This window comes from Cervus elaphus, chromosome X (genome assembly GCF_910594005.1).
Source record: "Cervus elaphus chromosome X, mCerEla1.1, whole genome shotgun sequence".
Taxonomy (NCBI): domain Eukaryota; kingdom Metazoa; phylum Chordata; class Mammalia; order Artiodactyla; family Cervidae; genus Cervus; species Cervus elaphus.
The window spans coordinates 121,996,764-122,023,234 of NC_057848.1; the positions used below are offsets into that span (position 1 = coordinate 121,996,764).

General features: G+C 41.1%; 1 protein-coding gene across 8 annotated transcripts in view; it reads left to right on the forward strand.

Annotated features, from left to right (window-relative positions):
• The window catches only part of LOC122689021 (translation initiation factor IF-2-like), a 119,779-nt gene that overhangs the window by 788 nt on the left and 92,520 nt on the right, over positions 1-26,471 (forward strand). For 3 of the 8 annotated variants that reach the window (XR_006339647.1, XM_043895084.1, XM_043895085.1), the window contains exons 2-4: positions 8,110-8,189; positions 8,662-8,800; positions 9,205-9,330. Coding sequence is in view for 7 of the 8 variants with exons in the window: in XM_043895084.1 (XP_043751019.1) it covers positions 8,110-8,189; positions 8,662-8,800; positions 9,205-9,330 (345 nt within the window). In the remaining variant the exon portion in view is untranslated. Of the gene's footprint in view, positions 1-2,300; positions 2,827-5,037; positions 7,190-8,109; positions 8,190-8,661; positions 8,801-9,204; positions 9,331-26,471 lie in introns of those variants that run through there. The other 5 variants (XM_043895089.1, XM_043895090.1, XM_043895088.1 and 2 more) reach the window with 4 other exon arrangements.

Sequence of the window (26,471 nt, forward strand, 5' to 3'; positions counted from 1 at the left end):
TAAAGACCATGGCTTTGTCACCATCTTGTCACCCCTGAATATGTTTCCTAGCGGAATCCTCAGCCTGTCTAGCTATGCCTCTCTCAACAAGTTTAAATTTGCTTAATCATTCCGACATTCATTCATCCTCTCCACAGTTTCTGTCAAGCACAACTATGTGTGTTAGGAAAGAGAAAATCAACCTTGGCTTCATGGAACTTACATTGTGTTGGGGTCATACAGCCCCCAAAAGATAATTTATCGGGTGTTCAAAACGGCTATGGTTAACATTAAACTGGGATAGTGAAATAGAGGGGATGATATCTAGAAAGAGTGGCCAGAGACCTTCCTTCTAAGATCGTGACATTTGAGCAAAAGCCTAGAGGAGATGCCTATCTGGTAGAAAAGTGTCCCAGACAGAGTTAAGGCCAGTGGAAAAACTGGGGAGTGGAACTCAGTGTAGAGTGTATGAAAAGAATGAGGAGGGCTATGTGACTGTCACAGCATGATGGAGAGAGAGCCGGGAGATCCGAGGAGAGCCGTGATGAGGGGCGGGTCCCCTAGGGCTTTCTGCCATAGGGGGCACCTTGACCTGATCCACAGGAGGGTTCTTACCAGAGAAGCCCCCAGGGTTCTTTCAGAGGCTCAGATCACACAATGATTGTTGAGGAGCTCTAGATTCATCCCAGGAAATCCACAGACCCTCTGTAGTTGAACATGCCTTTCCTGGAATCCCCTACACTCAAGGGGAATCCCCCCTACTGCTCCCAGTGGAGACAGAGGAAGGACCCTCACGGTATGAGTGAGGTCACAGTCAGTCTCGTAAAGGCAAAAAAGGAGGATGTAACAGGCACAGAGATGGCAGAGAGAAAGACAAAGATAGAACATTGGAGAGGAACAGAGAGACTATTTCTAGCAGCAAAGGATTCCCAATTAGCACCCACCTATGGGCCCCATTGCTTTTTCGATGATCCCACAGATGTAGGCAATTTCATCTCTAGTTCCTCTGCCTTTTCTAAAACCAGCTTGAACATCTGGAAGTTCACGGTTTATGTATTGCTGAAGCCTGGCTTGGAGAATTTTGAGCATTACTTTACTATCGTGTGAGATGAGTGCAATTGTGCAGTAGTCTGAGCATTCTTTGGCGTTGCCTTTCTTTGGGTTTGGAATGAAAACTGACTTTTTCCAGTCCTGTGGGCACTGCTGAGTTTTCCAGATTTGGTGGCATATTGACTGCAGCACTTTCACAGCATCCTCTTTCAGGATTTGAAATATCTCAACTGGAATTCCATCACCTCCACTAGCTTTGTTCGTAGTGATACTATGCCAAAGCCATTGACTGTGTGCATCACAGTAAACTGTGGAAAATTCTGAAAGAGATGGGAATAGCAGACCACCTGACCTGCCTCTTGAGAAGCTGTATACAGGTCAGGAAGCAACAGTTAGAACTGGACATGGAACAACAGACTGGTTCCAAATAGGAAAAGGAGTATGTCAAGGCTGTATATTGTCACTCTGCTTATTTAACTTATATGCAGAGCACATCATGAGAAACGCTGGGCTGGATGAAGCACAAGCTGGAATCAAGATTGCCGGGAGAAATATCAGTAACCTCAGATATGCAGATGACACCACCCTTATGGCAGAAAGTGAAGAGGAACTAAAAAGCCTCTTGATGAAGTGAAAGAGGAGAGTGAAAAAGTTGGCTTAAAGCTCAACATTCAGGAAACTAAGATCATGGCATCTGGTTCCATCACTTCATAGCAAATAGATGGGGAAACAGTGGAAGCAGTGTCAGACTTTATTTTTTTGGGGGGCTCCAAAATCACTGCAGATGGTGACTGCAGCCATAAAATTAAAAGACGCTTACTCCTTGGAAGGAAAGTTATGACCAACCTAGACAGCATATTAAAAGCAGAGACTTTACTTTTCCAACAAAGATGCATCTAGTCAAGACTATGGTTTTTCCAGTGGTCACATATGCATGTGAGAGTTGGACTGTGAAGAAAGCTGAGAGCTGAAAAATTTATGCTTTTGAACTGTGGTCTTAGAGAAGACTCTTGAGAGTCCCTTGGATTGCAAGGAGATCCAGCCAGTCCATCCTAAAGGAGATCAGTCCTGGGTGTTCATTGGAAGGACTGATGCTGAAGCTGAAACTCCAATACTTTGGCCACCTCATGCGAAGAGTTGACTCATTGGAAAAGATCCTGATGCTAGGAGGGATTAGGGGCAGGAGCAGAAGGGGACAATAGCGGATGAGATGGCTGGATGGCATCACCGACTCAATGGACATGAGTTTGAATAAACTCCAGAAATTGGTGATGGACAGGGAGGACTGGCGTGCTGTGGTTCACGGGGTTGCAAAGGGTCAGACACGACTGAGTTACTGAACTCAACTGAAGTGCTGGGCCCCCAGCCCTGCTACTGGATGAGGTACCTATCTCTACAGGAGAAAAGAAGCTGCTCCCCCTCCCTGCACCCCCCTCCCCACCAGGGACTTTCTCTAGGAAATGACTCAGTTGCCCGTGGCCTGGCTCTTAATCATACTCTCTTGGCACACATCAGGGTCCTCTGCCCTGTCAAGACATGGAGATGATCCAGTCATGGGGAGGCTCATGCTGTACACAGGGTCCCTCACAACCCCTCCAGCCCTGACTGCCCTCCTGCTGACCTCAGTTCCAATGAATGCTTTAATGGGGGAAAGAGAGGCAGGGATCGCTGCATTCGTGGTGGAGCCTCATGCAAATTGGTGAATGTGAAGTTTCTCCCCACCTGCTGGGAGGCTCACCTCTGTATTTTCCACCACCACATCCCCAAGGAATGTGCAGATTACATTTGATGCATCAGGTGAGCAGCTGGGTGTGTGATGGGGAGACACAGAACATATCCTGATAGTGAGACAGTCACGGGGTCCTTGTGGCCCTGTGCCAACACCCCTCTCCCCCACTACCTGGCCAGGGTTCTGCTGAGTCTTCCCTGCCTCCTCCAAGGAGCCCAAGCCTGCATCCAGTTCCTCCTATCCTCATGAGCTGAGACCCTCCATCTGCACTGAGCCTTGGGCTCCCATCTGCAAATGGTGGCCTCTTTGCTGTGGGTTGGGAAGATTGAGTGAGTGTGTGTTTTCTGTGGGTTCTGTGAGGTACTCAACTTTTCTTCCAATAAATTTGTTTTTGTTTTTGTTTTTTTCAAAGTTAACCTTGACTGACACCAAGGACTTGAGCTATTTTAGACTTTAGACCACTCATTTGGTACAATGAGTGAGAAGTAGGTAACTGACATTTACAGAAAAGGGGTGGGAGTGCGGTGAGGAATTTGGGCTTGGTTATCTGGCCTAAGTCATGTTGAAAGCAGGGTTGGGAATTTGGCAGTCTATGAGTGCAGTGTTGAAATCATTTTTTAAATGGTCATGTAATATAGTAAACTGATGGCAATCATTAACTCTGGGAAGAGAAGGGATGAGGTGAGCAATGCACCTGGATATGTGGTTGGTAGGGTCTTTTAAAGCAAAAGATCCATGTCTTACAAGAGGACATCTAAGCAAAAATGACAAGAAGTTAGGTACTTTTGAGGGGCGAATCAATAGTATCTGGAATGGAATTCAATTTGAAAGCTGCTACAGAATGGTGAAGGGAAAGGAAGGGATGTTGCTCAGTCGTGTCCGACTCTGTGCAACCCCATGGGCCTACCACGCTCCTCCGTCCATGGGATTTTCCAGGCAAGAGTACTGGAGTGGGTTGCCATTTCCTTCTCCAGAGGATCTTCCCAAATCAGGGATCGAACCTCGGTCTCCCGCATGGTAGGCAGACACTTTACCATCTGAGCCACCAGGGAAATCCTACAGAATGGTAGGAAGGGCCTAAAAATTTCAAAGATTGCAGGGTGGACTGTTTAATGAAAGGAAACCATCATCAGTCCCTTAGGTGATCAGCTCAAGATTCACCCTGAAACCTCCAAAACCATGTTCCAAATTTATGTCTTATAGTCACAGTGCTCATTCATGTAGCTGGAGAAGTTGCAAATTTGGTTTCCAACTTCAGGGTGTGTTGCATTCATATCCTCACCAGATTTGTTATGTGGATGTTAAAGAATGAATTGGTAATATGGTTGTAGATGCAGCAGTTTTTATTGCAAACATTATGTTTGCTCATAGTCTTATGCTGCCATTTTTCTTTCCATCACATAAATTTAAAGCTTCTCATGTCTGTTTTTGTTTCTGGTGTTGATAACTAATTAAATTCCAGTACTTGGCTTTGAAAACTTCGTAACTCCTAGTAGGAGATCTCTCACTGTGGTAAGAAGTAGGAAATAGATGCAGAAAACAGAAATTATTCTGAATCATAACCTGTTCCTGTACTGGTTATTTTGAAGAAAGGATCCTGAGAGACAGAGTTCAGAGATATTTGTTTGGCAGGACCTGAGAAATTTATCTTTTACCCAAGAATGATCTGTAATTCTGATTGGTTGTCCTTCATAATAATTTCTTGCCCCTTTAGTACTATTTGAATAAATCTCTCTCTTTTTTGTAAGGTGCATATATTTGCGAGTTTCTCCTTTACCCAGAAGAGGAGCACTGACTCTCACATTTACTTGTCTGGCAGTAAAAAGAAAAAACAAAATAACCTATGACTGTTGAAGTTCTTCTTGAGATGAAGTTTGCGAGTCGATGCCTCACTTAAAGTATCAGGACTAACTATATTATGGGAGGCTTTAGAAGACTTGAAGCATCTCCAGGCCCAAACCCAAATGAACCTTCCTTGGTAGCCTGAACATGTCTTCTTCCCTTGTGTGATGAGGTTGTTCCTACCTTGGCGGAGTTTGCTGATGTACTATCTTGTAAGGAAATCTCTAGTCTCTTCGTGTCTTGACATTCCCTATTGCCTTTAAACCTATAACTATAGTGGATCCCACTCGGGGGAAGTGTGGTTATAAGGTTATATCTTGTAGTTAGAGTTAACATATAGAAAAAGAACTAGAGGTACTTGCTAGTTTGCATCTCATTGTCTGGGTAATATACTTGGAAAAGGATTCTGGGGAACCACCCACTGACCAAGGAAGGAAAGATACTTTGGATCAGGAGACTGTTATCAATATGAGTGTGCCTAAGAGAGGATCTAGATTAAATGTAGTGGGTCAGTCAGATGATTATTTTGACTCCTTACATTATCACATCGTACTCCTCAATATACCAACATCTGTGGTGTTACTGAATGCTTTGTACAATGTCATAGTACCTTGCTTGATACTAGTCCTGAACAAAGAAATTGTTTTATAACCCGTGTGGAATTACTGATCTTATTTTAGAATATATCTTATTATCCAGAAGCAGTTAGTTTTATACAATATCTGAATAATTTACTGAAGTTCCAGCGATAGCATCTTTTTAGCAACTAACAAGTCTCCCTCTCTCGCATAGAATGTAGTCACAGACCTATAGTTATTTTTGTTTCATTTTGTTATTTCATTTTAACTCTGCTTGGGCCTTTGTGTCAATTTGTAGGCTCCACTGTTTAGTCTCTGTTCCTGCTCACTCCCCTGCTGCTCCTCTCTGATCCTTTGGACTGTTTTCTCTTCCACCCTTCACCCCCATCCTATTCCTGTATGATGTGATGTTTGATATGCTGCTACTTTGGCTGCTGTTTGCTGTTCAGTGTTTATACCAAGGCAAAGCTCTTTGCTTCACCCCTTTTAAATCTGTTCAGTTTTGTTGTTGAATATACCAGCACAGGGTGTATAGTTTCCTAAGACTATTGCAAAACAAGAACTGACTTAGAGAAACTCTAGGAATAAACTAACTACCCTGCCTTCCAAGTCAAATGATCAGGAGAATGGGGTCGTTAATATCAATGGTGATACTTTGCAGATAAGTGCTTAGCTGCATGCCAAGGTGAAGCTAAAGACCAGTAGCAGCATCTTGGAGTCCTCTTATCAAGGAGCCTCCCTTGATGGCCTAGAGCTGGAAACACTTTTCCCACTGAGGCACAGAGGAGGAATCTGCTGAGTCCACTTGGACCAGGGGCCCTCAGGTGAGGGAAGGCCAGATCATGAAACGTAAACATTTGTCCCCCATAATTTGGGGGGTCAAGGCACCTTAGCTTTCTCACTAAAGATCAAAGTGGGGCAAATTCTTTGCCCAGAAAGGAACCCCACATCCCTCCACTCCCCAAATTTGCTTTCCTTTGAAGAAGCATTCGGACACCAGTGAGGACTATCAAGTGTTGAGCACAGTTGGGTCTCCTAAGAAAGTGGGAATGATAAAGCTGCTGTGTGTGCGCCATTTCTGCACCTGAAACCCAGACTGCCTGGAGGATAAAGGACTGAAGAATATGATGCCACCTGAAAGAAGGGCGTGTTGGGTTGCAGTTTGTGGGAGGCAAAGCTTGGGAAGCTGCTTGAGAATTAAAACTTGGCTTCTAGGGCTTGTTGGCCTCCACAGAGCAAGAGAGGAAAAACTCCTAATAAGTATGAAAATTCCAGTTATCATAGAATAAAAAGAAGAATATGCTCCTGGAGAAGAGTGAAGAAGTAGCTACAGAAGGAATGAAAAGGCTAAGCCAAAGTGGAAACAATGCCCAGCTGTGGATGTGTCTGGTGGTGAAAGTAAAGTCCGATGCTAAAAGAACAATATGGCATAAGAGCCAGAGGTGTAGTCAGAGAAATCAGTTACCGGTTCAGAGATTTAAATGTGCAGTGCTCCAAGCAATAAAAGGAAACAGAGGTATGCATTTATGTGTTTATTCCATGGAAGTGAGTAAAGCCATTGCCAGCATGACGGAAAACCCAGAAACAGAGAAGGGAATGGTTCATCAAAACATGTATAAAAATAGGTGTTAAAAACAGCAATGTCTAGTTCTGTCATGAGGGTCTTTCTGAGACACATTCTCCACTAAGGGTAACCTGGGACTACCTATCACCACAGTTTGTGGATGCATAAGAAAGACTGCACTGGAAGGAAAAAAACACAGTCTTCAAGCCCCTTTTCTCATCCTCCGGAGACTCTGTGGTTCCAGGACTCTACCTCAGTAGCCGGAAATCCTCAACCTGCTCTGCACTCGCCCAACACAGGGAGCATGCGCAGGGCGTGCGCTCCCCTTGGCGCACATGAAGCTTGGTGCCCAGACGCCTTACTGAGCGCGTTCTGTGAGGAGCGTTGGGCCTCAGACGGACGTGTTTATTCAGTCCCGGTTCTTTCTGACTACTTGAGACGCACCAGGTAGGTCCACAGATCTGTCCTGTCTGGAGGTTAATTGTGCGTGTGTGTGAGGGGGAGGCGGCGAGTTTCGGCCGGGTCGGGCGGTGGGATCTGGGGCCTTTGAGGAGGAGGCCCTCTGAGGAGGAAGGCCTTCGAGGTCGTCATCTTACTCCTCACAGGTGTCGCGATGCCATAGTTCTTGTCTTGGTGGCAGGAGAGGAAGGGCTGTTGGCAGAGGAGGGCAGGGGGTCAGATGGCGGTGGGAGGAGACTTGCGGGTGCTATTTGAGATATCTGGTTCATGGGGGCCCTGGAACTGACGACATAGCATAGAATCCGGGGCCGACAGTGAGACCTGGGCAGGGGGCGGGGTGGGGGATTAAGGAAAGGTCTAGAAACCGGACCGCGGTGGGGTTGTGACTGTATCACGAGTTTTGTGGTAAGGTGCTGAGAAGTGGACCGGTTGCTCTGTATGCAGACTCACCTCAGCCACAGACACTGAGAAAATCCCCATAGTCAGGCTGTAAAGACTGAGCCTTTCTTCGTGTTCCAATGGAATTCCAAGGGAGTTGGGGAAAATAGGACTGGTGAATAGGAGTGTGACAAAAGCAATAGTCCCGAATTTTTAAATTCCCAGCAGTATTTCACTAAATATCTTCATGATGGAGAATTCTGTTGTGAAATCACACTTCCTCAGAAAAATTCTGTCTTCCTGTGTACATTAAGGTGATTTCTCTGCCAACTTAGTAAAGACACAAATGGCTTTGTAACCAACTGTGTTTGGTGTAATTTCAATGCATGTACACTCATACTTAACCAGAGTTTTCTTTTGAAAGTATTGTCACATTAAAAAAAATAATAAGTCAACATTTGGTCATAAAAGTTCTCAAATATAGCTGTACTTTTAAATACATTTTCTAAATCACAATATTCTACTTTCAGGGAGAAATATGAGTGGGCAAGTGGCATCAACTTTGGGACCTACAGGTCAAGATTCCTCCCAGCTGGATGAACCTGTGGTTGTGAGTATTTTACCATTTGATGTTTTCTATTCGCACAAATTTATTTTTGAGAAAATGATGTTAAGTAGTACAGATGCAGTGGTAAAGGTCTTCCATGTTGATAAAGGGTGACAGTTTGTCTTAGGAAGTAACATTGATCCAGATATGTTACAGTCTGGCATTGCCTGGATGAGTAAACTGTTAAATTCCCTGGAAACGTGCTCAGTGACTTCCTTCACCTGCTTATTAACAACAGATTGCATACTTCCATCCCAACATAGATTTAAATAGCTTCCAAAGTCTTTCTGGGTAATTCTTATGGGAGCTAACTCTTCTCTTATGGAAAGAGTAACTTTATTAAAAGTAAGTACATAGAATAGTGTTGGAAAAATGTTAGATTTACTTATGATCAGATATAGCTGTGAATTATGTATATTTATGTTATTAGAGGTATTAACAACAAAATGTTTTATTTGCATGCACACTCTCCTAGGACCAGCAGCCCAGTGTTGAGCAACCTCAACAAGGAGAACCACCAGCTGAGATTCAGGCTATCACACCTGGAAAGGAGGAAGTAAACGGAGAGGATCCAGTGAATCATAATGAAGAGAAGGGGAAGGATGCCTCTCGAGGTAAAGTGCATGTGTGCATCATGCCTTAAGACATAACCAGTAAGAACAGGAAAAGAAACATTAGAAAAGGACTTCAGACAGTTCCTAAAAATCAGAGGAGTGTATAGTTTGCAGGTTAATGTTGTCGCTCAAATTTTCCCTTGTTTTCAAGACAAAGAGAGGGGGCAACTAAGTTGTCTGAGGACATCCCTAGGAAAGGAAAATGGTAATAACTTTCGGAAAATTCTGCTTTCCTTTTTCTCCAGCAAAACATTCCTGGAATATTTCTCCTGAGTTCTTATTCATCACATTTTTACCATACTAGCCTAAGGCTTTTAATTTATAACACTGAGGGAATGAATTTTATCATTCCCTTGTTTATATTGTATGCTTTACAGCTGAATTGATGAATTTTTTTTTTAAAGTTTCTGACCTGGAAACTGGTCTCCAGGATTTGGCTGAGGCAAAGACTGGGGGTGAAGGTGGAGATGGTCCTGATGTCAAGGAGGAGATTGCATCAAATAGAGAGCCTGTTGAAATGCCAGAAGCAGGTATGTCATCCATTCAGAAAGTAATTTATGTGGTTTCTGTTTTTCCAGAATATTATATCTTTAATGCTATAGAGGAAGCATTGCTATTACTTTAATAACAGGGTTCACATATTCTTTGAAAGATAGTTCAGACCCCAGATGCAAAGAAACAGATAGGATCAAGGCTATATCGAATTGAAAATATGAAAACATTTTCTTCTCTTGAGTATAAGTACTTTAAGCAGCAGCTAATAATTTTCACGTTCTTTTATAATTTCTGCTTGTAACAAATATGGAATGCATTTGTAATAAGTAAATATCAGTTTATTTGAAATACGCTCAGGCATTCAAGTAGGTTCTAATACCAGCTTTAACATAATGTGTGTGATTCTGTGAAATCCCTAACTCCCAAACTCAACTTTACTCATATCAGTTGTGAATTCAGAACAGATAAACTAAAATGCTAATTTTTCAATGCTAATTTTTGTATTCTCTGGTTCTTTTCGATGGAATGCATACAAGAATACTGTTTTTCATGATTTATTTATCATAAAATATCATCTTGAGTCAAGTTATAGCAGGTGAATTGCAATTTCATTACTACTTAAGAAGATGAGCCAACATTCTGCTTGATGTTTGTTAAATTCTGTCAAATTCTTAATTCTATAGCTCTTAAAAAAGTAGTTGCAGTTTAAAATCCTTTCCACAATGAAGCATGAAATGACTGAACAATGAAATGGCAAAAGATAGAAAGATAGTCTAGTTTCCTGTTTCTGTGGCTGATCAAGTTGAGAGAGTGCATGTCGTCAGTGATAAGGCAGGTGTGAGTAAGATACATATGCTAAGCACACCACCTGCCCCCAATTTCAGTCTGTTTCTTTGTTTGTTTGTTTGCTTATTTTATTTGGAGGATAATCACTTTACAACACTGTGATTTTTTTTGCCATACATTCCACTGTCACTCTTAAAGAACTAATAATAATCTGAGCCTCGTGATATAATCATCTCTAACCATATCAAATAGGTTCGTTTTCCTCTTTGATACATCAGTTTAAAGAGTTTTGAAGGGCAAAGTCTGTAACTCTAGTTCTTCCCGCGTAATCAACTTAGCATCTTTCATATACGTGTTTTCCAAATTTCTGACAATTAGTTGCATGGTTCTGACTTTAAAGGAAGAACTTTATGGTTAGGGAAGAATTTCCTGTGTATTAGCCTTCTAGATATTTTCACTGTACATTTTTGTTCCATTTCATTAGAGCATTTAGACAAAAATACAGGTTTCAGACTACTTTCAAGTAACTACAGAACATGATTAAAATGTTCTCATAGAAAAATCTTAGCCTTAAATATGTGTGGTATTTAAAAAGAAAAATACATAATTTACAAAGTACACAAATATAAATTCCTACATCCAATATAAAAGGTAAGAAAAAGAGCAACTGAATAAACCTAAGGGAAAAAGAAAATGACACCTAATAAAAGATGGGTGTGAATTGTTAGGAAGAGGAAACTAAATTCAACTAATAAATAAAGACAATGTACTAGTTTACATAATTTTTTAACACATATATATACATTTTTTAATACTCTTTTCCATTGTGATTTATCACAGGAGATTGGACATAGTTCCCTGTGCTGTATAGTAGGACCTTGTTGTTTATCCATTCTGAATGTAATAGTTTGTATCTGCCAACCCCAAATTGCCAGTCCATTCCTCTCAGTTTACATAATTGTGAAGAAAATGGACAAAGCCCAAGTATACATAATTAGAAATATGAACAAGACCCTAACAGTTAGTATCTTACAGAATTAAATCAGTATAATCTGGAACTCAGATATTTTCAGAATATTGATGAAATGGCTAGTAGGGTAGAAAAACAAATATTATGTAACATACCCCACAGTAACTAAATAGCTAAACATCACAAATACCCTGGGTGAACTTTTGAAATTGGTCAGAGTTGTCTCCAAAAGCCATTTTCATTTAGAAACAAACAAAGAAAAAACCCGCTTTTCCAGATTTTCTTTCTGTCTTCCTACTTGCTTTTCTCTCTCACTCATACTCCCTCTTGCTGTCTGTTTTCTTTTCTTCTTTCCTTTCTTTCCTTCTTTTTTTTGGTGTGGCTGTGAGAAACAGTCCTCTTTCTGCTTCACATGTTGATGTCACCATGTCGCCAGTGATAGTAATGACTAAAAATTTGTGTCACCGTATAATTTATTATACCAACTGGAGTGCTTTCCAGGGTGAAAAGAAACATTTAGAATTACACGAGGGCCACAAGTAAAATGGGGGACAAATGTTTAACCTATTTAAAACAACCATATCAGGGATAAACTAGAACAAATGACAATTTCTACAGTTTTCCACAGTAGAGAAGAAACACATGTAATACTGGCCTTTTTATTTACTTCACTTAAGCAGTAACAGAGATGACAACTGTTTGGCTGTCCTATATTCAGAATATTATTTCAAACCAACACATTTAAATGATAATTTGGGGGGAATTTTTTGTGTGTGTGTGTATTTTGGTTTTGTTAAGGTGTTTTTTGTTGTTAAATGTTTTACTAAAAGTGTACACAGTTTTGCCTTCCACTGAAAACTACCTTCTAATAGGTTTAAATGATGTCATTTATTCTGAACACAGTGTCCTTGTTTTCCTGGGTAGCTGGGAAGACTAGTGTGGTTTTAAAACACTGGTAATATGTTTGAAAAGTCTATAAAATCTCGAGAGGATTAACTGAAGGTAAGCCAAAGGGTCACCCTTAGTGTTCTTGTTTTAGTCCATTTTATAAAACTGTAGTGAACTTTTTATACCTCTCCTATCATCGGAATAAAATTCTGCTAAGTAACTTTAATGTTATGTTTATATTATAGGTGAAGGGCAACCATTTGCTTGAAAGAAGTTAAACTGAAACCATCTATGCTGGCCTTATATTGTGTGTTTGACTGTTACAGTTCTGTCAATAAAGTTTCTTTTTCTACTTGCATACTTTTTTTGTTAAATTTATCACTGGGTATTTAATGTTATTGAAAGTTCATGGTGTGTGATTTTTATTGTCTAGTTGAGCATGTATGTAGAGTTAGAATGTCTGTATATAGACTTTCTGTCCAAGAATTCCTCTCTATATGCATATTAATTCCAAAACTTTATATCTAGATTCGCTTTTCAAAATATACTATTATATTTCTACATTAACAATTTGTACTGCCTTAAGCCTTATATCTTTTCTCATTTTGCAGCACTAAACAAACCTAGCCAGAATAGTCTTGACTAAAACAGGTGATACTCGGCATTTTTCCTGGTTGGAAATGAAAAATTTTCTCCATTTCAACCTGTTTACTTTGCTTTTTTGTAGGTATACTTTTTCAGAGGAAGTTCCATTCTATTCCTAGTTTGCTGTCTTGAATGTAGGTTAATTTTCATCAAACACGTATAATGCATCAATTGAGATGATCATAGAATTGTTTTCCCTCCATTTTTCTATTAATGCTGTGAATTACATTGGTAACCTTATACATTTAAACCACCCTTGCACTTCTAGGGTTAAAAAAATTGTTCATGACGTAGTCTTTAGGAGTAATCTGCATGTTAATACATACTCATACATATGTATGTATACCCACATATAAAATAATCATATAAAAGCCTTTGGTCTCTTGAATAAATGGGTTTATGAAATGTGCCACCCAAATCACTTATGGTGTCCCTGATGAAATCATTCACAGAGAAAGATTTTTTAAAACATAATGTACTTGTATTGTCCTATAGAGAAATAGAATGCCAAAGTCATTGTTAAAGGTTGTAGGGAGACAGAGAAAAACAAACTGCTGTCAAATTCCATGGCAGAGATTTAAAGATGGCGAAGGAGTAGGTCGAGGTGGAGTACATCTCTCTCCACGGATACATCAGGAATACACCTCAGACACAGAAGTGCATGCAGAACACCAACTGAAAGCGGACAGGAGTACCTGACCAGTGGATAAGATTGTATAGAAGCACGCAAAACTCGGTAGGATGAAGGAACTAGGGGGAAAAACACGGGTGTTAGTAAGACTGGACCTGCCCTCGGTGGGTGGGGGAACTGAAGCAGGGGTCTGATCCCCGCATTGGGGCAATTGTCTGAGTCAGAAGAGAAACAATTAAGGCTGAGGGTGAAACAGCTGATCTGTGGCAGCCTAAATGGAATGAGAATCAGACATCCTTGCCACAGCCATACATACCCTGGACAGTGATGCAGGTGCCCTGGAAAGTGCAGTGGCTGGGCGCTGGAGTTTAGGGATTGTGGAGAAATCCCAGGGTGAGACCTGCTCTTGACAGCAGAGAGACAGATGGAAGGGGTGTGAAGGAGGAGATTGTGGTGGGAAATGCCTGTGGAGGAAAGCCAGGCAGCCTTGGAAGCAAGGCGATACTGCTGAGTCACGTGTGGGGGGGGGGGGTGGGGGGGGGTGGAGCCTCTCTCTCCCCACACACCAGCATTGGCAGCTGAACCATAGAGAGGCTCACCCAGAGAGTGTGTGACGCACTGAACTACAGAGTAGGACCGCATCCAGGGTGCTCCTTCAAGTGCCTGACGTGCCAATATACAGAGTAGGAACCCAGCCAGGGGGGCCCCTCTATGTGCCCGATGCACTGAACAACAGAGAAGGACCCCAGGTAAGGGAGCCCTCTAAGTGCCTGAACGGGCAGAGCTACAGAGAAAGACTGGCCAAAGAGGCCTTCTGATCACCAGCTACAACGGGCTCAAAAAAAGACTCTGAGAGGGCATTAACGCCTGCGGCAGAGGCAGTCCATGTCCCTGAATGCTGGGCGCCGCCAGGATCCACACAAGCCAAGCAGCTGCGCCAACTTAACGCTCAACTCTCACTGGGGCAGAGTTGCCACAAGAAGAAAGAAGTCTTGCACCTATGCACGCAGAGTTGCTTGGGTTGTGTCCAACTCTTTGCGACCCTGTAGACTGTGGCCTGCCAGGCGTCTCTGTCAAGGGGTTCTCCAGGCAAGAATACTGGAGCGTATTAGGTAATACTGGTTGCCATACCCTTCTAGAGCACTATTTTTCTGCTGCCCTAGTGACCAACTCCCCTGAGTACCTGGTGTTGCCCGAACCCCTGCGACCCAAGCAGCTGCACCACCTCCACACTTGGCTGGCTCTCATAGGGGCAAAGCCAAGTCTTCCAGGGCAGCCTCAGGAGCAAAATCCAGTGGACAACCCACATGCAGAGGTGGAAATAAAACCACAGTTGAAACCCAGGGGCAGTGTGGCTAAGGAAGAAGACCCAAAAGCTTCCCAACAGCTGTACAAGCTGCAGATTAAATCCACACGATCAACTAGGCAGATTCTCTGTCTATGGAAGATATAAAAGGACATTGGGAGCTACCACAAAAGAAAACACACTAGTTCTGATAGCTGTGGACACTGGAGGCAAGAATACGCAGGAGTAGGACCAGATTAGAATCTGAGCAACAAGTAACATAAAAGGGAAACCCCATACATTTAACAGCTGATCTTTCAGCAGAAACTCTGCAGGCCAGAAGGGAATGGCAGGATATATTTAACGTACTGAAAGGGAAAGATCTACCGACAAGATTACTGTACCTGGCAAAGAGCTCATTCAAAATTGATGGAGAAATTAAAAGCTTTTCAGACAAGCAAAATTAAGAAAATTTGGTACCACCAAACCAGCTTTATAACAAATGTTAAAGGGACTTATATAGTCAAGAAATACAAGAGAAGAAAAATGATCTACAAAATCAACCCCAAACAATTAAGAAAATGGCAATAGGAACATACATATCAATAATTACTTTAAATGCAAATGGATTAAATGCTCCAATCAAAAGACACAGACTGGCTGAATGGATGCAAAATCAAGACCCATATATATATGCTGTCTACAACATACCTACTTCAGACCTCAAGACACATATAGACTGAAAGTGTGAGGTTGGAAAAATATATTCCATGTAAATGGGAAGCAAAAGAAAGCTGGATTAGCAATCCTCATATCAGACAAAATAGACTTTGAAGTAAAGAAGATTAGAAGAGGTAAGGAAGGACACTACATAATGATCAAAGTGCCAATCCAAGAGGAAGGCATAACAATTGTAAACATCTATGCACTCAACAAAGGAGCACCCCAATACATAAGAGAGCACTAACAGACATGAAAGGAGAAATTGACAGTAACACAAAAATAGTAGGAGACTTTAACACCCCACTCATACCAATGGACAGATCATCAAAACAGAAAATTAATAAGGAAACACAAGTCTTAAATGATACATTAGATGAGATGGATCTCATTGATAGCTTCAGGACATTCAATCCAAATGCAGAAGAATACGCCTTCTTCCCAAGTGCACATGGAACATTCTCCAGGATAGACCACATCTTGGGTCACAAAACAAAGTTCAGTAAATTTAAGAAAATTGAAGAAATGAATAAATAAAAGTGAAAAAAAAGAAAATTGAAATTGTATCAAGCATCTTCTCAGACCACAATGCTATGAGATGAGATATCAATTACAAGGAAAAAAAAAAACTGTAAGAAACGCAAACACATGGAGATTAAGCAACATGTTTCTAAATAACCAACAGTTTACTGAAGAAATCAAAAGGAAAATCATAAAAATTTCTAGAAACAAATGACAATGAAAACACAACTCAAAACCTACGCGACACTGCAAAAGCAGTTCTAAAAGGGAAGCTTACAGCAATGCAATCCTACCTCAAGAAACAAGAAAAACATCGAATAGACAGCCTAACTTTACACCTAAAACAACTGAAAAAGAAGAAGGAAAAATCCCCAAAAATAGCAGAAGGAGAGAAATCATAACAATCTGAGCAGCCATAAATGAAAAAGAAGTGGGCGAAACAATAGTAAAGGTTAATAAATCTAAAAGCTGGTTCTTTGAGAAGATAAAACTGACAAAGGTTTAGCCAGGCTCATCAAGAGAAAAAGAGAGAAGAATCAAATCAACAAAATTAGAAATGAAAAAGGAGAGGTTACAACAGACAATGCAGAAATACAAAGGATTATAAGAGACCATTATGAACAACTATATGGCAATAAAATGGATAACCTGGAAGGAATGGACAGATTCTTAGAAAAGTCCAATCTTCCAAGACTGAACCAGGAAGAAATGGAAATTATGGACAACCCAATTACAAGCACTGAAATTGAGGCTGTGATCCAAAATCTCCTGAAAAACAAAAGCCCAGGATTGGATCGCTTCACAGAAGAATTCTATCAAACATTTAGAGAAGAGCTAATGCCTATCCTTCTAAAACTCTTTCAAAAAATTGCAGAGGAAGGAACACTTCCAAACTCATTCTACGAGGCCACCACCTCCCTCATACCAAACCAGACAAAGACAACAGGAAAGAAGAAAACTACAGGCCAATATCACTGATGAACATAGATGCAAAATCCTCAACAAAATTTTAGCAGAATTGAGCAACACATCAAAAGCCTCATACACCATGATCAAGTTGGGTTTATTCCAGGAATGCAAGGATTCTTCACCATATGCAAATCAATCAATGTGATACACCATATTAACAAATTGAAAGGGAAAAACCATATGATCATCTCAATAGATGCAGAAAAAGGCTTTGACAAAATTCAGCACCCATTTATGATTAAAACTTTTCAGAAAATGGGCCTAGAAGGAACCTACCTCAATATAGTAAAGGCCATATATGATAAGCCTAGAGCAAACATTATTTTCAGTGGTGAAAAACTGAAAGCATTCCCCCTAAGATCAGGAACAAGACAAGGATGTCCACTTTCACCACTATTATTCAACATAGTTCTGGAAGTCCTAGCTATAACAGTCAGGGAAGAAACAGAAGTAAAAGGAATCCAGATCATAAAAGAAGTAAAGCTCTCGTTGTTTGCAGATGACATGATACTACTGTACACAGAAAATCCTAAAGATATTATCAGAAAATTACTAGAGCTAATCAGTGAATTTAGCAAGCTTTCACGATCCAAAATCAATAGACAGAAATCTCTTGCAGTTCTATATAATAACAATGAAAATCCAGAAAGAGAATTGAAGGAATCAATCCCATTCACCACTGCAACAAAAAGAATTAAATACCTAGGAATAAACTTACCTAAGAATACCAAAGAACTGTATGCAGAAAATGGTAAGACACTCAGGAAAGAAATCAAAGATGGCAGAAACAGATGGAGAGATAGTCCATGTTCGTGGGTAGGAAGAATCAATATTGTGAAAATGACTCTACTACCAAACACATTCTACAGATGTAATGCAATCCCTATCAAATTACCAATGGCATTTTCCACAGAACTAGAACAAGAAATTTCACAATTCATACGGAAACACAAAAGACCACGAATAGCCAAAGCAGTCTTGAGAAAGAAGAATGGAGCTGGAGGAATCAAGCTTCCTGACTTCAGATTATACTGCAAAGCTACAGTCATTAGACAGTATCGTACCGGCACAAAAACAGAAATATAGACCAATGGAACAAGATAGAAAGACTAGAAATAAACCCATGCACCTATGGGTACCTTATTTTTGACAAAGGAGGCAAGAATATACAATGGGGCAAAGACAGCTTCTTGAGTAAATGGTGCTGGGAAAATTGGACAGCTACATGTAAAAGAATGAAATTAGAATGCTTCCTAACACCACATACAAAGATAAACTCAAAATGGGTTAATGTAAGACGTACATGTAAGACCAGAAACTATAAAACTCTTAGAGGAAAACATAGGCAGAATACTCAGAGACATAAATCAAAGCAAGATCCTTTATGCCCCACCTCCTAGAGTAATGGAAATAAAAGCAAAAGTAAACAAGTGGGACCTGATTCAACTTAAAATCTTTTGCACAGCAAAGGAAAGTATAAGCGAGGTGAAAAGACAACCCCCAGAATGGGAGAAAATAATAGCAAATGAAACAAGGATTAATTTCCAAAATATACAAGCAGCTCATACAACTCAACACCAGGAAAACAAAGAACCCAATCAAAAAGTGGGGAAAAGACCTAAACAGACATTTCTCCAAAGAAGACACATAGAAGGCTACCAAACACATGAAAAGATGCTCAACATCACTCATTATTAGAGAAATGCAAATCAAAACTACAATGAGACATCACCACACACCAGTCAGAAGGGCCATCCTCAAAAAGTCTACAAACAGTAAATGCTGGAGAGGGTGCCCTGTTGGTGAGAATGTAAATTGATACAGCCACTATGGAAGACGATATGGAGATTCCTTAAAAAACTAGGAATAACACCACCATATGACCCTGCAGTCCCACTCCTAGGTCTATACCCTGAGGAAACCAAAACTGAAAAAGACACATGTATCCCATTGTTCAACCCAGCAGTATTTACAATAGCTAGAGCATGGAAGCAACCTAGATGTCCATGAGCAGATGAATTGATAAAGAAGCCGTGGTACATGTACACAATGGGATATTACTTAGCCATGAAAAGGAACGCCTTTGAGTCAGTTCTAATGAGGTGGATGAACCTAGAACTTATTATACAGAGTGAAGTAAGTCAGATAGCGAAAGATAAATATCATATTCTAGTGCATATATACAAAACCTGGAAAAGTCATACTGAAGAATTTATTCACAGGGCATCAATGGAGGAACATAGAGAATAGACTTATGGACATGCGGAGAGGGTAGGAGAGGATGAGATGTTTGGAAAGAGTAACTAGGAAACTTACATTGCCATGTGTAAAATAGATGGGCAATGGGAATTTGCTGTTTGGCTCAGGAAACTCAAACAGGGGCTCTGTGTCAACCTGGAGGGGTGGGATGGGGAGGGAGATAGTGGGGTTCAGGAGGGAGGGCATATATGTATACCTATGGCTGATTCATGTTGAGGTTAGACAGAAAAAAACAAAATTCTCTAGAGCAATTATTCTTCAATTAAAAAATAAATAATAAAAAAAATTTCCATGGAAAATGCCACAACATACCTTTCACACACTTCTGACTTACCTTCCAAGTGTTTTGGGTGCAGGGAGAGGGCAGTCACAAATATCTTTTCTCCTCCATAACATCCTCCATTGAATTGATAGTCACCAGATCTCGGGAGTCATCCAGCTGTCTGATTCCTCACTTATATCTTGATTATTACATAATAACAAACTGCTTGCATCTCTGAGCCCTCCTCTGAATCCTCACACACCAAAAAAAAATATTTCTGAAACAAAGGACCTACTCAGAATTCACTCTGCTTAGGGAATAACAGGGGATTATAAAAGGCAGCTGTTGTGCCCTTACAGACGTATGAAAATCCAGGTCCGAAAGGACTGAAAATGGGACGCTCAAATCTACCACATGACTTAAGTTAGAGTATCCCATCTTACCAAAAAGTATGTGACAAAGCTCCTAGGTCATGGAGCTGCCTGAAAAGATTAGATCCTAGCTAGAAGCAAAGGGAAAGGAAGGAGGGGAACTTCCTGAGACAAAGTGACTTGAGTCTTATCTGCTCTGTCTCCTTATTGGTTATGACATGACATAATTGGACTTCCCTGGTGGCTCAGATGGTAAAGAATCCGCCTGCAATGCTGGAGACCTGGGTTCGATCCCTGGGTCGGGAAGATCCCCTGGAGGAGGGCATGGCAACTGACTCCAGTATTCTTGCCTGGAGAATCCCCATGGCCAGAGGGGCCTGGCGGGCTACAGTCCATGGGGTCACAAAGAGTTGGACATGACTGAGTGACTAAGCACAGTACATGACATAACTAAGGGTATCAGTACTGGCTCTGACACACTGTGTGAAGGTAAGAAAGGTATTTACACCCTTTGGATCTGTTTCCCCATTTCTAAAATGGAAATTACAATTTTGCACTAAATATTTGTTATGAACAATACACAAGATAACATATATGAAGGAGGTGTTACATTGGAAATGGATTTGGCTTATTCTGTTCCACTTTTTCATTTAAACTCAAAATGCTTAATTTCATTTACCTTTACAATTATAACTCTCTCACAAATAACACAGATTTTTAATTTCAAGTAGACTACAAGGCTAACTTTTACAATGAATTGGGCTTCAGAAACATATTTTCTCTAAATAAATATATTGATTCAATAGCAGTGTAGCTGGTATGAGACATGGCATCCATTCTAAGGTTGATTTGTAAAAGAGGACTGAGAAGGCTACACTAAGTCATAGTATGTAGTGACAACTATGCTCCTTGCTGTGTGTGATGACAAAAAAAATAAGCCAATATTCTAGTCATGCAACACCACAGCACTCAACACCAGACTCTGTCACGTAGTCAGGTAGCCAGTCCCTAAAGAACACTGCAGGGGCTACAGGACCACATAGTGTACCACTGAGATGTTAGTTTGGCTTGTCTCCTTTTTATGGGCTTGACCAGTAAGGAGACAATGAACCCAAATGGATTCCGTTTCTAACTTACAGACAGTGCAGAATCAATATGCCCCTGGTGTCAGTTGCCTTGTCCCTAGTCCCATGGTTTGACACTGAATTGGAAGGCCTCAGTAACAGGCACTGCAGGTGGTGGGGCTCTGCCAGGAAGGAGCCCACAGCTGTGCCCTATGGACTGAGCAGCTCTATAGTCCACAGGTGTACTCTCAGCTGGGGCTAGGGAGACCATCCTATGTTCAACTGAAACCAGAGATGGATGAGTAACAACCTTGTGTCAGCCTCCAACTAGATAAGCAGGCAGGTGAGAAATGGCCTCATAGCAGGTCTTCACCAGGCTGCTTATCTCCCCTTGCTGCTAGAGCAACCTGAAGGTTTTCTGCCAAGATTCAAGTCAACCCGCAGTTTAGCCTTGCCTATGTAGCCTCCGTGTGGACGTGCAAGGTCACCACGGCACCAAGACAGAGCCACACCCCTACAGTGTCTGGAGCAAGTCTCAAGGCTTTATGTATGGTGCTACAAAAATGACACCTATTATACTGACTCCTCCATGGAGGAGATGCTTTTCTTGTCAGTCGTTAGAAAATATTCCTTCATTTAGTACACATACACTGATCCCTAGCGTGTTTCAGGACGTATCTGCAATGCTCAAAATGACCAGTGATGTGAGGTGGATGATGGGAGTATCACACTGGTGGACAAGACAGACACATAAACAGAAAAGAAATGCAGAGGAGAAACACAATGAAGGGGCCTGAGGGGGAAAAAAATACCCTGAGTGGAGTGGCCAAGAAGCAGGAGGAAAGCTAGAATATAAGGTTCATTGTAAGAGTGAGAGAGGTTAACTCAACTTCCCACAACCAATGATAACCACTCCTTTCACATACTGATTTTGTGACATAAAGCTGTTGATATCTTTACCTCTGCTATGGACTCAACTCTGTCTCCCACCAAATTTCTATGTTGAAGTGGTAACCACCAATGAAATAGTATTTGAAGAAGAAACTTTTGGAGACAATTAGATTTAGATGAGGTCATGAAAGTGGGGCTCACATAAGAAGAAACACCAATCCGGCTGCTGGGCACACACACCGAGGAAACCAGAATTGAAAGAGACATGTGTACCCCAATGTTCATCGCAGCACTGTTTGCAATATCTAGGACGTGGAAGCAACCTAGATATCCATTGGCAGAGGAATGGATAAGAAATTTGTGGTACATATACACAATGGACTATCACTCAGCTATTGAAAAGAACACATTGGAGTCAGTGTGGTGGATGAGGTGGATGATACTGGAGGTGGATGAAACTAATGAGGTGGATGAAACTGGAGCCTATTATACAGAGTGAAGTCAGTCAGAAAGGAAAACACCAATACAGTATATTAATGCATATATATGGAATTTAGAAAGATGGTAATGATGACCCTATATGCGAGACAGCAAAAGAGACACAAAGATAAAGAACAGACTTTTGGATTCTGTGGGAGAAGGCGAGAGTGGGATGATTTGAGAGAATAGCATTGAAACATGTATGCTACCATATGTGAAATAGATGACCAGTCCAAGTTTGATGCGTGAAACAGGGCACTCGAATCCAGTGCACTGGGACAACCCAGAGGAGTGGGATGGGGAGGGAGGTTGGAGGGAGGTTCGGGACAGGGGCACACATGTCCACCCATGGCTGATTCATGTCAATGTATGGCAAAAACCACCACAATATGATAAAGTAATTAGCCTCCAATTAAAATAAATTAATGAATTTTCAAAAAGAAACTTCAATTGGGCCCTGCAATACTTCTAAATTATTCTAGCTTATCATCAAACCCTCTGGAAAACGCAGACCAGTGGCTCTTAATCTTGCCTGGGGAAAAAAATATATCACTTGGGGGCTCTACAAGCTATAATATCCAGGATATCACACTTAAATATTCTGAAATACTAGGAAATGTTAGGAATTAGGGCCCCAGACATAAGTGTTGCTTATAAAGCTTTCTGGGTCATTCTAACATGCATCTGGAATTAATTGCTGAACCAGTTAAAAAGCCAGGCCTCTGCTATTTTCACTGGAAAGCATGGAACATGACTCATTTGTGTGGGCTTTAATTTCAGAGGATAACTTACATTAATTAATTTACCTGGTTTAACAAGCAGTCCGACCCTCTGCTTGCTCAAGAGGAAGATGATCCATCAAAAGGCCCTATAAATCAGCAGCCTCCAGATTAACTCAAGGAAACAGAGGAGAAAGTCGCCTCCCAGCCAACCTTCATTCATTTCAGTTAACATGTGTCTCCCTTTCATTTACAGGATGTCTAATTAAGAAGCTATAGCCCTGGTTTAAAGTCCATATAAACTCTTTACATCCACTGTGTGTGTTTGACAAACAGTATACATGGGTGTAATAAAATCAATACTTTGTAAAAATTTTTTTAAAAAAGAAGAAACACCAATGCATTCACTCTGTCTCTCTCTCTGTGTCTGTTTCTCTCTCTCTCACTGCCATGTGAGAACGCAACAAGAAGACACCATCTATGATCCAGGAATGGAGCTCTCGCCAGAATCGAACCATGCTGCCATTCTGATTTGGACTGCCAGTCTCCAGAACAGTGATAAATAAGTTTCTGTTCCTTAATTCACCCATTTTATGGTATTTTGTTTTGGCAGCCTGAGCCGACAAACACAGCTTTCCAGCCAAACATTAAAATAATCACGTTGTTGGACTTCCCTGGGGATCTAGTGGTTAAGAACCCATCTGCCAATGCAGGACACATGGGTTCAAACCCTGGTCCAGGAAGATTCCACATGTCGTAGGGCAACTAAGCCCGCATGCCACAACTGTTGAACTCACATGCCTCAAATTCTAAAGCCCGCACACCCTACAGCTTGTGCTCTGCACCAAGAGAAGCCACCACAGTGAGAAACCCATGCAACACAACTACAAAGTACCTCCCACTTGCCACAACTAGAGAAAACCCACATGCAGCCATGAAGACCCAGAGCAGCCAAAAATTACTTAATGAATGACAATAAAAATGATATTAATAATAATCACATTGTCAGCATTATATCCATTCAAAAGTATTTATCAACAGTCTAGTCTGTTCTTCAGCCCCTTTATATATGGGAACACTTCAGTGAATTAGTCAATGCAACCCCTGACTGAGAGGTGATCTCAGAAAGTAGCAGAGTGTCCAGAATTATTAACATAAAAGTAGGGAATAATACACTAGTACTAGATGCTTTTGGACCAAGTAATGTGTACATTTCCCCCTCTACAAGAACAGAAATTTGTCAAGAGAAATGTCCTACGATCACTAGTTAATAATGTATTACTTCCAGTAAAGAAATTGCTGGTTTGATAATGGCTATACTTGATTGTGAGTAGCATAGGTCATCATCATTCAGAGGCAGAAAATTTCTCTGAGCCTCTGCTGGGAGTCAGGCTTCAGGTTCTGGACTGAAAAGGAACTGAGTATATAGTTACAATTATGCGGGATAGACAGACGAGAGCCAGGGGATGCTTAGAACACAGACGAGAGCCCTGTAAATCTGGTGGTCAGGGATGGCTTCTCCCAGGGAATGATGTGTGGGCTTTAGTCTATTTCATCACAAATCACTTTAATCTCTCTGTTCATTACTCCTCTTGTTCACTAATAATATAAATCTCTCTAGTCCATTATCTCCGTGTTATAGATGAGGTAATTGAAAATCATTCCATTGTGTGGATATGCCATCATTTGTTTAACAATACGTTGATTGATGGATACTGTGGTTGTTTCCAGTCTGGAGCTTAATAAGTAAAGCATTCACGTAAAAGACTTTGTGTAGATACATATTTTCCTTTGTCTTGAAAAAATACTCAGGATTGGAATGGCTGAAGCCTACAGTATGTATGCCTTTAACTTTTTAATAAAGTATGTGGTATACATAATTACATTCCCAGCTATGTATGACAGTATGACTCAGTTATATATGAGTTCCATTCTTGAAAACTCTTGGCATGGTCAGACTTTTAAATTTTCACCATTCCAATAGGTGTGTAGTGGTATCACATTCTAATTTTGATTTGCATTTCAATATATTGAGCATATTTCCTGGTGCTGACTTGCCAGCCATATGTATTCTGGCCTGTTCCAATCTCTTGCACAGATCTTTGGGGTTGTTTGTCTTTTATATGCTATTAAGATTTGCTATTGATTTTTATTTATTCATTCAGAAACTTTGCCGTGATGTGCCTTTGTCTAAAGCTTCACTTGTCCTGCATTCTCATGGCCTTCATTTTTAGGACCATTGTTTCATTATTTCTCTGATAATTTTTTCTCCCTTTTTCTCTGTTCAGAGTACCTGGACATTTTCTTAACTTAACTGAGGGCCACATTTATTAGGACTTCGTTTGTTTACTTTTCTCCCCTTCTTTCTTTTTAATCAAGTAACTGGAAGATTTGCTCAGCATCTTTGTTCTCAAGTATTCTAGGGACTTCAGAGTCAGTGAATGCATGGAGATTTGGGCAGAGCTGTGGGCCTGGAGAGGGCAATGGATACTCTGGGCCCATGCCTTGTCCTAGCACCTCTTCTATTGGATGTTCAATTTTATCCTTTATCGTAACCTGTAACAAACTGCTAAACATAAATTTTTTTGGACTAACAAAAAGAAGAAGACAATAATATTAACAAGAGAGAAACTTTCTTCTTGATAAAAAGCTAAATCTTGGCCAGCAATGACCCAAATATTCTACCTATGGGAAGACTGCTTCCCATGTGAGCAAGAAGGCATTGAGGTAGTCCCTTTGATTGGAAGCATTCTATACTTGCAAATATTTACTCATAGAACTTGAGAATCCATTGTCTTAAGCTTCCTAAAGCTCCAATTCCTTGCCCTCTGACCTTGGACTTTGAGAGAGTCTTTGAAAGGAGAAGAATTACCTACCCTGGCTGTCTCCCAAGGCAAAGATTCAAAGGAGAGGTGAAGACTAGATGGTAAAGTGGAAGCACTTGAGCTCACATCCTCTCACAAAAACTCTGAAATCACAACTAACTGCTGAACAACCATCGACAGAAAGACTGGAACCTACCAAAAAAGATATTCTACATCCAAATGCAAAGAATAAGCTACAATAAGATGGAAAGAGGGGTGCATTCACAATGCAATCAAATCCCATCCCCACTTCACACACTGAAAAATAGTTACATCACAGAGCTTCTCCCACAGGAGGAGTTCTAAGTCCAATGTAAGGCTCCAGAGTCTGGGAGTCTGGCTTGAGAACTGAAGCCCACAGATCATTTAGCTTTGAAGGCCAGTGGGACTTCATCACAGGAACTCAAGAGGACTTGGAAAAACAGAAACTCCACTCCTGGAGGGTGCACACAAAGTCTTCTGTGCACCAGAACCTGAGGGAAAAGCTGTGACTCATAGGACCCAGGGCAAGGCTTATCTTCTGGTGTTGGAGGTCCCCTGGGGAGGCAAGGGGCAACCGCAGTTCACCGTGGGGAAACGTGTAGTGGATGCATCAGAATGTGCTCATTGGCATGAGTCCTCCTGGAGGCCACCATTTTAACACCAAGACTGGTCCCACCCAAAAGCCTGTAGGCTCCAGCACTGGGATGCCTCAGGCTAAACAACCAGTAGGGTAGGAACACAGTCCCACCCATCAGCAGACAGGCTGCCTAAGTCTTCCTGAGCCGACAGCCACTTCTATATACACCTTTTGACATGACCCTGCCCATCAGAGGGACAAGACACAGTTCCACCCACCACTGGGCAGACA